This window comes from Panthera uncia, chromosome F1 (genome assembly GCF_023721935.1).
Source record: "Panthera uncia isolate 11264 chromosome F1, Puncia_PCG_1.0, whole genome shotgun sequence".
Classification (NCBI taxonomy): Eukaryota; Metazoa; Chordata; class Mammalia; order Carnivora; family Felidae; genus Panthera; species Panthera uncia.
Genome location: NC_064813.1, coordinates 39,807,596 through 39,820,524, shown reverse-complemented (window position 1 = coordinate 39,820,524; position 12,929 = coordinate 39,807,596). Strand labels below are relative to the sequence as shown.

At 40.2% G+C, this 12,929-nt stretch overlaps 1 protein-coding gene across 8 annotated transcripts in view; it reads right to left on the bottom strand.

Annotated features, from left to right (window-relative positions):
- Positions 1 to 12,017, bottom strand: part of PPP1R12B (protein phosphatase 1 regulatory subunit 12B) — a 218,543-nt gene extending 206,526 nt beyond the window's left edge. For 2 of the 8 annotated variants that reach the window (XR_007458821.1, XM_049634363.1), the window contains exon 1: positions 11,231 to 11,736. Coding sequence is in view for 7 of the 8 variants with exons in the window: in XM_049634363.1 (XP_049490320.1) it covers positions 11,231 to 11,728 (498 nt within the window). In the remaining variant the exon portion in view is untranslated. Of the gene's footprint in view, positions 1 to 11,230 lie in introns of all 8 variants that reach the window. The other 6 variants (XM_049634369.1, XM_049634370.1, XM_049634365.1 and 3 more) reach the window with 5 other exon arrangements.
- Positions 12,018 to 12,929: the final 912 nt, after the last annotated feature.

Here is a 12,929-nt window from a genome sequence, read left to right as displayed (position 1 = left end):
GGATGTAAAATAATCCAGTATATTGGGGATAAGGAGAAAAGGACCTATAAATGAAATAAGATTGGCCATGAGTTGATGTTTTTAACTTTGGTTTTTTCATTTGGTTTTTGCTTTTGTTTTTTGAGTCAGGGAGAGGGGCCGAGAGAGGGAGAAAGAATCCCAAGCAGGCCATGGAGTCCGATGCGGGGCTCGAACCCACAGAACATGAGATCATGACCTGAGCTGAAACCAAGAGCCAGATGCTTAACCAACTGAACCACTCAGATGCCCCGAGTTGATAAGTTTTGGGAATTCATTTATACTATTCTCTTTACCTTTATATTTTATATTTTGAAATAATCTATAATAAAAAAGGGTTTTTTTAATGTTTATTTATTTTTGAGAGAGACAGAGACACAGCATGAGCAGGGGAGGGGCAGAGAGTGAGGGAGACACAGATTCCAAAGCAGGCTCCAAGCTGTCAGCACAGAGCCTAACATGGGGTTTGAACTCACAAACCATGAGACCATGACCTGGGCTGAAGTCATACGCTTTACTGAGCCACCCGGTTGCCCCAATTAAAAAGCTCTCTAAAAAATAAAAAGAAAGTGGGTCATTAGACCAAAAATTCACATGTAACAGCCAAGTTGTATACTATATATATCACAGATGGATATTCAGAGCATGGCAATATAAAATGCCTTCCCAAAATTGCATTTAAATATAATTCCAAAAGATTGCCAGAGTATGACAATGTTTAAGATACTAGGTACAAAATCTTTTCTAAATTTTTACACAAATCCATCCCATAACTACAATGTACTACAATATTCATTAGAAGCCACATGCAGATCAATTTTCAATATTAAGAACTAAGGATTCAGTTTTCCAATTAAATTGACTCACGAAATGAATATAAACTCATCATTGCCTGATAAAACTTCAAGCCCCCCAAATTTACTCAAACTGTTTACAATCTAAAATCTAAGATTTAAGGGGTGCCTGGCTAGCTCAGTTGATATAGCGAGCAACTCTTGATCTCCAGATTGTGAGTTTGAGCCCCACAATGGGTGCAGAGATTACTTAAAAAATAGATATATACACAATGGAATATTACTAAGCGATCAAAAAGAATGAAATCTTGCCATTTGCAACAATGTAGATGGAACTAGAATGTATTGTGGTAAGAGAAAATAAGTCAGAGAAAAATAAATATCACATGATTTCACTCATATGTGGAATTTAAGAAACAAAACAGATGAACATAGGGGAAGGGAAGGAAAAATAAGATAAATACAGAGAGGGAGACAAATCATAAGAGACTCTAAAATATAGAGAACAGGGGCTCCTAGGTGGCTCAGTCAGTTAAGTGTCAAACTTTGGGTGAGGTCATGATCTCATGGTCTGTGAGTTTGAGCCCCGCATCAGGCTCTGTGCTGACAGCTCAGAGCCTGGATCCTGCTTCAGATTCTGTGTCTCCCTCTCTCTCTTTCTCTCTGTCTCTCCCTGCCCCTCCCCCATTCGCACTCTATGTCTCTCCCAAAAATAAATAAACATTAAAAAAAATTTTTTTAATAAAAAATATAATACAGAGAACAAACTGAGGGTTGCTGGAGGGGTATTGGGTCAGGGGATGGGCTAAATGGGTGATGGGCATTAAGGAGGACACTTGTTGGTATGAACACTGGGTGTTATATGTAAGTGATGACTCACTAAATTCTACTCCTGAAACCATTATTACACTATATGTTAAAAAACTAACTTGGATTTAAATTTTTAAAAAAATAGAATTTTTAAAACAATAAAAATAAAATAAATAAAATCTAAGATTTAAAAAACAAGTTTTTACATTACATTTCAGGGGCGTCTGGGTGGCTCAGACAGTAAAGTGTCTGGCTCTTGATTTTGGCTCAGGTCATGATCTCACCATGGTGAGACGGAGCCCCAGGTCAGGCTCATACAGGGTGTGAATACAGCCTGCTTAAGATTCTCTCTCCTTCTCTCTCTGCCCCTCTCTCACTATACACACCCGCTCTCTTTCACTCTCAATAAATAAATAAATAATGCTTCAAAAGCGGGGGAGGGGGGAATCCCCAACACATCCCCTGCCCCAAGTTAACAAACTTAGTTAGCAATCCAAACGAGGTTTCAATTCCTTGCCCTATATAAAATTCTGGGTCAAGATCGCTAATCTGGATTTATTATTACTCTGTTAAAACATAAAGATATATTAAAGGTCTCAAACTTCCACTTTTCACCATCTTTAAGTAGAAGTGTGTGAATCCACAAGCATAGATGAAAATAATCACAAATACGGATGAATAAAATACCCAAAACCCAGAATGCTAAAATAGAAAATCACTAGGTAGCCAATTTCCTATTATAAATGATAATAGGAACCAGCTATCCTGGAGAGCATTCCCCAAATTCTAGTTCATTTCTAAAAATGTATCAATTGCTAAGTAACAAGTAACAAGAAGTACAGAGTCAAGCACCGAGTAGAGATTCAACAAATGAATGTGAAAGAATAAATGGCAAAAGAAATTGTTTATTGGTACTAACCTCCCTACTACTGCTCCCCTAAGGCTGCCAGTGCTAATTAGTGGGAAATGGGCCAAACCAGAACTGGGAAATAAAATAATCTCAACTAGCTAGTCAGCTCTTCAGTAATAGGAATATAATCTTTGGGGTCCAGTATCACATTTAATATTCTAAAATATTCTTAACTCATAAATAATGAAACCATTTTCATTATTTTGAACTAGCCAAAAGCTAGCTTTTTAGGAGTCTTCTCACATATTTTGGGTCCTAATTCACAGAATCATATTGATGGCAAATCTAGTTTTTTACTTCCAAAAATCAACAGAAAGATTAACTTAAGTTATCCTTAATATGAAAAAACCTCATATAATCTCCACAAAAGCCCTCAAAAACATCCTTCTATTGAAACTGTTCTTTAACGGTTATATATGACCAAATCCAACAGTTTTTGCTTTTGTTTTTTTGTTGTTGTTGTTGTTTTGTTTTGTTTTGGTCTTCTTCTCAATTTCCTTTCACATTATTCACCATCCATTCCTTGAAACTACTCAATATCACTGTGCTTTCTTGGTTCTCCTCTGTATTAGTTTCCTATTGCTGGTGTAACAAATACTACAAATTTAGTAGCTTAGGGGCACCTGAATGGCTCTGCCGGTTAAGCATCCAACTTCAAGTCATGATCTCATGACTGGTGGGTTCAAGCCCTTTGTGGGGCTCTGTGCTGACAGCTCAGAGCCTGGAGCCTGCTTTGGATTCTGTGTCTCCTTCTCTCTCTGCCCCTCCCCCACGCATGCTCTGTCTCTCTCTGTCTCTCAAAAATGAACAAACGTTAAAAAAATATTTTTTTAATTTAGTAGCTTAAAACAGTACATATTTATTATCTTACAGACCTGCAGATCAGAAGTCTGAACTCGGTCTCACTGGGCTAAAATCAAGTTTTCAGCAGGGCTAACTCCTTCTTGAGACTCTGAGGGGAGGCTCCATTTCCTTGCCTTTTTCAGAGGCTGCCTGCATTCCTTGGCTCACAGCCCCTTCCTCAAATCACTCCAGTCTCTTGCTTCTATCATCACATCTACTACTGACTCTGATCTCCTGCCTGCCTCCCTCCTATAAAGACCCTTGTGATTATATTGGACTCACCTGGATAATCCAAGATAATCTTCCCATTTCAAGACCCTAAACTTAATCACATCTACAAAGTCCCTTTGCCATACAAGGTAACATATTTACAGGTTATGGGGATTAGGATATAGACATCTTTGAGGGGACATTAGTCAGCCTACCACACACTCCTATGGCTCTAATTGGAACTCTGCATCCTCTGCCTACCACCTAATTGTGTTTTTTGTTCTTCTCTTTTATATTTTCTCCTCTTGTCTTCCACACTCACTGCTTCGACTCTCACCTTTATGCTAATATCCAACTCTCTCATTTTAAATATGAGGAGACTGGACCCTATATAGGGAGGTGATGACTAGTCTTGAATCACGGATACAGTATTTCTACTTGGATGTCCTCAGAGCTCCTTGGTCCACAACTATACTAACTCCTATATCCATCTGAATAACAAAATTCTTTCAGACTCACAGGCTAGAACTGTATTATTCTTTCCTTTCTCATCTCCATCCTCTCTGCTGGTTCTTTCTTTCTTTTTAAGTTTATTTATTTATTTTGGAGGGGGAAGGGGCAGAGAGAGAGAGAGAGAGAGAGAGAAAATCCAAGCAGGTTTCGTGCTATCAGCGCAGAGCCCGACATGGGACTTGAACTCACGAACTCTGAGACCATGACCTGAACCAAAACCAAGAGTCTGATGCTTAACCAACTGACCCACCCAGGTGCTCCTCAGCTGGTTCTTTCATCTGTGTCCTTCCATTCATTCTGAAATCCAAATGCAGCTTCATATTCCTTAATGCTGCTTTGGTTGGGTTAACTCCCCTGCTCAAACCCACAAAAGTCTTCTGCTAAGGACTCCATCAAGCATTCTTGGTCTGGTGTTTGATACTCAAAGTCCTCTAGGATGTTATCCTCACCCCTTCCCTAACTCTCCAAATGCATCCATTTGGACCCTGCTGTGTCCCCTCTGCCTGCACACCAGATTTACTCCTATTTCTCTGCCCACACTGCTGCACCATCATGGACTGCCTTCCTTTGTCCCTCCACTTAGGAGTGCATCTTTGCCTGTTATCATAGAAATTATCACTCTAAAACTAATTGTTTATTTATTTATCTATCTATCTATCTATCTATCTCCAAACCAGGCTCTGAGTTCCTTGAGGGCAGAAACTATACCTATCTATCAACAAACATACACTTTAGCACACAGACAATCTGCTATTGGGTATTCAATATTAGCTACAAATTAACAATCTAATAAAATCTCTCACAAGGAAGATAATACAGTAAACCATATCCAAATGATGATATATTATTCAAACATCAAAAACTTTACTTTCAAAGAATATTTAATGATACAGGAAAACAATTACAAGGAAAATTAAGTGAAAAAACCAGGAGACAATGTATGATACCAACTTTGTAAAGATGTTCTTACACACATACATATAAACTCAATATAATGTTAAAAAAGAAATCTGAAAGGAATATACTAAAATGTTAATAGTATATTAACTATTGGAGATATATATTGGAGATATACTCCAAGTAGCCTGATTTTAAATCACTTTCAATTTTTTTTATAATTTCATTTCCTAAATTTTTTAAGAATGAGAGGCAATTTAGTCCAGTAAGAGGCAACATATAGTTAAGAACACGGACTCTACAGTCAGACTGCCTGGGCTCAAATAAATTCTAGCTCTGCCATTTACTATCTGTGTGACCATGGGCAGTGTCTCAGTTTCCCCATCTCTGTAAAATCCAGACAATAATACTAATAATAATACCTTACTCATGAGCTGTTTTAAGTATTACACACAAGTTCATATATTAAAAGAACTTGGAAGAGTCCTTGGCTCAGAGTAAATACCACATAAATGGGCGTTACAATAACTACTACTAACTACTACAGCTCCTGTTACTACTATTATTACTACAGTCATTAAAACTGACTTATCACTACGTAACTACTAGAAAGAGCTTAAATAAAAAGATAATACCAAGTACAGGAAGGATGAAGCAACTGGAACTCATACATTGCTAGCTGGAATGCAAAACGGTAAAGCCACTTAAGAAGTCTGGCAGTTTCTTTTAAAGTTCATTGCCACATGACTCAGTTATCCCACTGCTAGGAATTTAACCAAAGTGAAATGAAACATATCCACACAAAAATGTGAATGCAAATGCTTCTAGCAGTTTTACTCATTATTACCCAAAACTGGAAATAATCCAAATGTCCTTCAACTGGTGAATGGATACACAAACTATAGTACTTCCATATATATGCTGGACTACCACTCAGCAATAAAGACCACTGGGCTACTGACACATGCAACAAAATGGATGGATGTCAATGCATTCTAGCAAATGAAAGCAGCCAGATTCAAAAGGCTTCATGCTGTATGATTCATCTATATGGCACTGTGGTTATGGGAACAGAACATGGATGAATGACTGCCATGGGCTGGGGGTGGGAGGAGGAGTTGGCTACGAGGAGCACAAAGAAATCTTGGGGATAACAATAATCCTCTATATCTTGACTGCGGCGGTGGTTACACAACTGCATGTATTTGTCACAATTCACAGAACTCTACATGTAAAAAAGGTGAATTATACTGTATATACTGTATATATCCTTTAATTTAAAAAAATACTTAAAAATAAAAATAAGCAAGCAATGACCTAATTTTAATTTACCAACGAAACTTGTCCAACCTTCTACCTTTAGCAGAATTATGCTTAAACTACACACACTGACAGCTTACCTATTTAAAAATACCCACAGAGAAGACTCTATAAGCCCAAATGATAGCATATAGCTACTCTACAAGATGGATTTTAAGATCGGGGCAACAAAAACTTGGCTAGGAAATGAATAAAAGTCACTTACATCTGTACTCAAACCAAACCAAAACAAAACAACATGGAAAAATACCCAACCATAAAAATAAGCCTATTTTTCAAATCTGGCTCTGAGGTCCACTATGGCATGGAAACTTGGGACTAATACTCATAAGGCAAGGGGCCAGGTGCCCAACATAGCCTGATGCATCATATTAACCAATCTGAAGAGTAAATGACTCAGGATGACTATTCTAGATCCACAATAATGAAGCAGCCAATAAGATTTCCTTAATCCCATATTGCCTTGGGTCCTGACACTAAGCAAAATTCAATATATAGGGTAAGGCAAAGTCATTTCACAGATGGAACTATAAGTGAAATAAGTAATAAACCTGGAATAAAAGAGAAACGGTTAAAGGGTGCTGGGTGACTCAGTCAGTTAAGCGTCCAACTTCACCTCGGGTCATGATCTCATAGTTCACGAGTTCGAGCCCCATGTCAGGCCCTGTGCTGACAGCTCAGAGCCTGGAGTCTGCTTTGGATTCTATGTCTCCTTCTCTCTTTGCCCCCTCCCTCTTGTGCTCTGTCTCTCTCTGTCTCTCAAAAATAAATGTAAAAAAAAAAAAAAAAAAAGAGAGAGAGAGAGAGAGAGAGAGAAAGGTTAAGAATACAAGTTTTAGGGACACCTGACTGGGTCAGTCCATACAGCACGTGACCCTTGATCCTGAGGTCATGGGTTCAAGCCCCACATTGGGCATAGAGATTATTTTATTTATTTTTTGTTTTTTGTTTAAGTTTATTTATTTGAGAGAGAGAGAGGGAGAGCACGTGGGATAGGAGGAGAGAGTGAGAGAGAGAATCCCAAGCAGGCACTGTCAGTAAAAAGCCCAACGTGTGGCTCAACCTCATGAACTGTGAGATGGTGACCTGAGCCGAAATCAAGTGTCACACACTTACCTGACTGAGCCACCCAGGCACCCCTTATTTTATTTTCTTTCAAAGTTTATTTATTTATTTTGAGAAAGAGAAAGCTCAAGCAAGGGAGGGGCAAAAAGAGGGAGAAAATCCCAAGCAGGCTTCACATGGTCTGTGCAGAGTCCGATGCAGAGCTCAAACCCACGAACTGTGAGATCATGACCTAAGCCAAAGTCGGACACTTGACTGAGCCACCAAGGCGCCCCGAGATTACTTTAAAACACACACACACACACACACACACAGACATACACACATGTTTTATTTCACCATACCTATTGGCACACATACATACTATTTTATACTGAATTGAACACATTATCATCTTAGTCTTCTGCTTAACCCTGTCTCACTCTGAATATAAATTGTTCTGCCTTTCCTCCTTCCCTTCTCATCTGTTTCTATCTCCACCTTTCTTCCTGAGAAGTAGATATTTTTAATCTCCCTGAAGCTACAGGTCAGATTGGGGCAGCTCTAGAATAACAGAAAACACTAGGAGTTGAATTCCAGTCTGGGATGACCCTGAAGGTCCAAACTCGGACTCTGAGACCATTACAAAACCAACCTGAGTTTCTGAGTCAAGTATAGACTCATTCTGGTCTCTATGTGGACTGACATTAGCATCCACTACACCCAACACAGATATAAGTCCCAATAAACCAAATTTTGAAGAAATAAGCAGGCATTCATTCTAACAAATCCCAGAAAATCTTTCTGAAAACAAGCACCTGTCTCTTACAGCAGCCCAACAAGATAGCAGATACAGTTTTAAGAGCTTATATCTAGACTTAGAGCACCCAAGATCATAACACTAAGGATACAAAGACAGGTGATAATAATCAACCTTGCAAAATAAATAAATAAAAATAAATTTCAAGAAGTACCACTGCGCACAAAATTATTAACCCACACTTCATGCCCTATAATGTATATAAATAAATGAAATGGGAATTCCTCTGGGAGCAAAGAAATGCTTTCAAGGGTTATCTGATCAGATTAAAGCCTTTTTCATTGGTCGCCCTGGGATACTAAGAACATATACAATTTATTCACCCAAGCTTAGTTAGTCTGTATCAGTCCCCAAGACTTTCATAAGAGAAGGTCTAACCTTTGAGCTATTTCTTACCTCAGTCTATTTCAAGTATTATTAATAGGCCCCCTGGAGCTTATCATTGACTCAAGCACCTCGTGGCCTCAGCAAAGGCTGCCAAGAAAGAAAGGTCTCTAAGTCAAAAGTAGCATCAAGGCACCACAACCTGAAGTGTAAATCACCTACTTGTGACCTTGTGGGGAAAGGAGAAAAGTCAACCACCAGTATCATCTGGGGGTTTCTTCCAACATGCCAAGATGGTAATTCACAGTTGGTCAAGAGGCCATGGCCAAACAAAAGGGAGAAAGAAAGCAATTATCCTGATAATTCATATCGTGCATATATAACAGGTGGATATTTTAAATAATTCGGATAATTGTACCACTCTCCATTTCACAGAAGGACAGAGTCACAGAGTCACAGAGTCAGTTGTTCAGCTACTGGCAGCTCCAGTCTCACATTTTGAATATAACCTTTTATACCTTAAGAGTTCTTCAGATCATGGAGAAACATACTGTCACTCTATGGAAACTAACTCGAGAAAGAGTTCCTGAGCCAATAAAGGCCCCTTGTCTTGGTTCAAACAAAGAGATTGTTTCTCAACATAAGATTTATTTGGCCTCAAATCTTCAAGCAGTTTAGTCTTTAGCTGAATTTGTCTATTATTGAGTAAACCTATACAAGTCAACTCATTGCCAGCCCTATAAACAGGGAGGAATGCCAATATTACATATGCAGGTGTTTTAAAAAACAGAACCAAGCACGACTCAAGAGCTGTCATCTCCTTCCTCTCCTATTTCAAAGGATTACTGAATGTGAAGAGCATACTAAGTGAGAGAAGTTGTACTTCACAATCTGGGATGGTGGTTAAGATAGAAGAAAAGGCACCAACAAGGTCAGCCTCAGGAGAAGGGAACAGAAAAGTGGTCACCTTGTATGAGAAGGAGACCTACCAGAGTGACGTCAAAGTAGGTGCTTTTCTCGGGGCATTATTAAAATGTGTATGGTAAGGACCAGGTTCAGAGAGCAGAGTCATCTTAGAAGAAACAGGGCTACTGCGTTACACTAAGAAAAATACTTTGATAGAATCATGATTCAATAAAGGAACACAGGGACCAGAAAACTGGATTCTATTTCTCTATCATCTATAAACCCATGAAATGGTTCCTTCCAGAATCTAGATCTCAACCTCCTAAATAAAAATTCACCTTCTCAAAGAGTTCGGAAACTTAAAATAATGAATATGGTCCCCTTAGCATATATCTTATTTATACTCAGCTTCTTATTAGGTGATATATAAAGCTCTGGAATTTAAGTCTGAAAAATCCATGCCTGAGGGTAACTTCTCTCCTTCCTAATCTTGCACAAGTAACAATTTTCTGAGCTTCAGATTCCTCATCTGTAAAATGGGAATTACAACACTACTTGCCACACCTACTTCAAGAATCACTGCTGAGATTCATATAGGGGAGAGACATATGAAAGAATTTTTAAACAGCAAAGGACCACACAAATGTTGGTTGCTACCTTAGGTGGGGCACTGTGATAGCAGGAAAATAAAACAGATACAAATAGGATGAAAAGAGGATTCCTCCATCTGAGAGAGAAGGGTTGCAAACACAGTGACGGATAATTTTAAGCTATTGGCTGATACATTCAGTGAAGTGGTAGGACCCAAAACGGAATTATTATTTAGAAGTGGGTTCTCATGCCAACACGTTGACTTTGCACACACAGCAGAAAAAGGGAAATAAGAAAGACTAAGAGTGGGTGTCCAGCTCTCAGCTCACCAAAGTAACTGATGAAGTTCCATTTGGGGAGGGAGAGTGGAGTTAGTTCTGACAGTCAGTATATATTGAACGTTACTGCATAAGTAAGAAAATTGTTGCGTAAGGTGAGAGAAGTAAAAGTGTCATTATTAAGCACAGCATTGTTAAGTTATCCACAATCCACGTACTATAGCTATAGATAGGGTAAATGATTTCTATAGAAAGCTTTAAGCAAAAAGAAAGGAAAAAGGCTATTCCACAAGTATCAAACAAACATAAGTGATTCAGTAGGTTGGTTCTCCATAGGAAGCTCTTAGGGAGGTAATGCTCCTAAGAAGACGCCTACGACAATGAGGTCAGGGGTGTTCTAGGAGCCTGTAGGAGACACAAACTGTTTCTGAATCATTACAAACCAGCAAAACAAGAGGTGTGGTTCCAGAAGATCTGCTTGCCTCAACCCAATACAGGGCTTTGCTCTCGGAGTGATCGAAGATATTCTATCATAGGGTCACACAAACGGAAAACTGAATTTTCTGAGAAGGCATCAGACAAATGACGTTGACTATGCTTATACGAGTGCCGCGGTGTCCAGGCACACCAACCAGACCGAGTGAAGAAGACTAATCTATAGGGATAACACCGGAGACCAAATCATCAGTAACCATGACAACTCAAGTAGGTGGAGGGAAATACAAACACTGACCAGGCAGCTGGGTGACACTATTCCTTCAGGTAGAGACCCCGGAGTCTGAAAAAGACTTGATTAGTGGAGGAAGCTGGCCAAGAATGAAACCGACTAGCCCCAAAGGACCATGCGGGAGGGCTCGGCGGTGACACTAACACCCTCTCCATGGGCAGCCCGCAGGGGTCACAGGTTCATCGGTAGGAGACTGGACGCCCATAAAGCCGAAAAAGGAGTTACCTGGTGCAGGGCTGTCAAACCGTCCACGTTGACCGTGTTGATGTCTGCACCTCTTGCCAGAAGCTTTTTCACCTCGTCGGTGTCCCCGCTAGAGCAAGCGGCCAGGAAGACAGCACCGTCCTCGAAGCGGACTCTTGGGCTCCCGCGACGAGTCTGCGCCTGCCGCCCGGTGCCTCGTCGCTCCGCGGGTTCCTGCTCTGTCAGCGAGCCCCGCCAGCGCCGAAGCTGTTCAGCCCGCCGCATTCGCGCCGACTCCGCCCGCTTCCCGCCTAGGTGCTCCAATTCTGCCATTGCTCCGGCCTCAGCAGCCGCTGCTGAAACTACCACCACTGGATTGCTATTGCTGCCCCAGTTGCCGCTGCCGCTTCCCTCAGAGCGCTTCAGCCGGGAGCAGAAGGCGGAGACCCCCGCACCGCCATCTTTACTCCTCCCGCCACTAGCACCGCCCGCACGCTCCCTCGGCTTCAACACGCAGGCGCTGCCCACGCCTCGGGTCATCACGGGACTTGTAGTAAGAGACGGGCCCTGAGGGCAGGCCATGGCCTTGAGGGAACTACAAATCCCTGGATGCAACATTGAAGAGGCGATGACCGCCTCTCCCTGCTTAGCCGCGGGACCCAGAGGGGTCACCTTTGCCCTAAAGCTGGAATTGTTTCCCGGACCGGCGTCAGCCTCTTTGGGCATTTTGGGAATTGTAGTTTATTCTTGTAGTGACTGCCGCCTAATCTTGGGTCCCCAATTATCACATCAGTCCTTTGAAGTGCAAAAGAGGCAGTAATTATTCCTATTTTCTGTTGGGGAAAACTAGGCATAAAGTACCCGAAAGACTCAAATCTATGCCGTGGTTCTAAATTTAGAGTTTTATTTACATTATAACGTATAATACGTTAATACGTATTAATCACAGTAAACCTAAAGGTGCATGGGGAGGAGGAGCATGGATACATATACAGTGGTACATATTATACATCAATTCTTTGAATGAGACACTTAAATTTTAGGCCCTAAAAAGATCCAGGAAAGGATGCATCCCAGGATAGCGGAAAGAATATAAGCTTTCAATTCAAATTGAATTGACTTCTCTAAACAAGTTACTTGATTGCTCTGAGCCTGTTTCCTTATTTGTAAAGTGGGAATAGCAACACCTCACAGAATAGTCCTGTGGATCAAATAATACATTCAAGGATACCTAGTAATATACTTGGCACATTTATGCTCACAATAAATATTAACTTCCCTTCTTTCTCCCTCCTCCTCTTCTACCCTTATCCTGGGTCTTAAATTCTTAAGAGACAGAGTGGATACCTTGTCTTTCATGATTTCTAACCCCACCCCCCCCCAAAGTTACAAAACGACAACTATGGGGCATACTAAATTCCCAAGGCTGCAAACAGGACATTTTCATATTCACAGTAAACTTGGTTATAAAACCTGTAAGCCTGTTTTAATACCTATACCAGGGCTAAGGCCATGGACAAAATATAATTAAATGTGGTGTCCATAATGAAAGAGAACATATACAATTATTAGGTTCTGTATGTTTTCAAATAGTCTTCTGTATATATAAAATTTTTCATTAAAAATTATTACAAGTGATTAGGTCATTGTAAAGGGAAACTTTATTATATTCCATTGTGAACATTTGTGGTTGCCTCAACTTCCCCTGAGATGAATTGAGAATTAAATGAACAATGACATG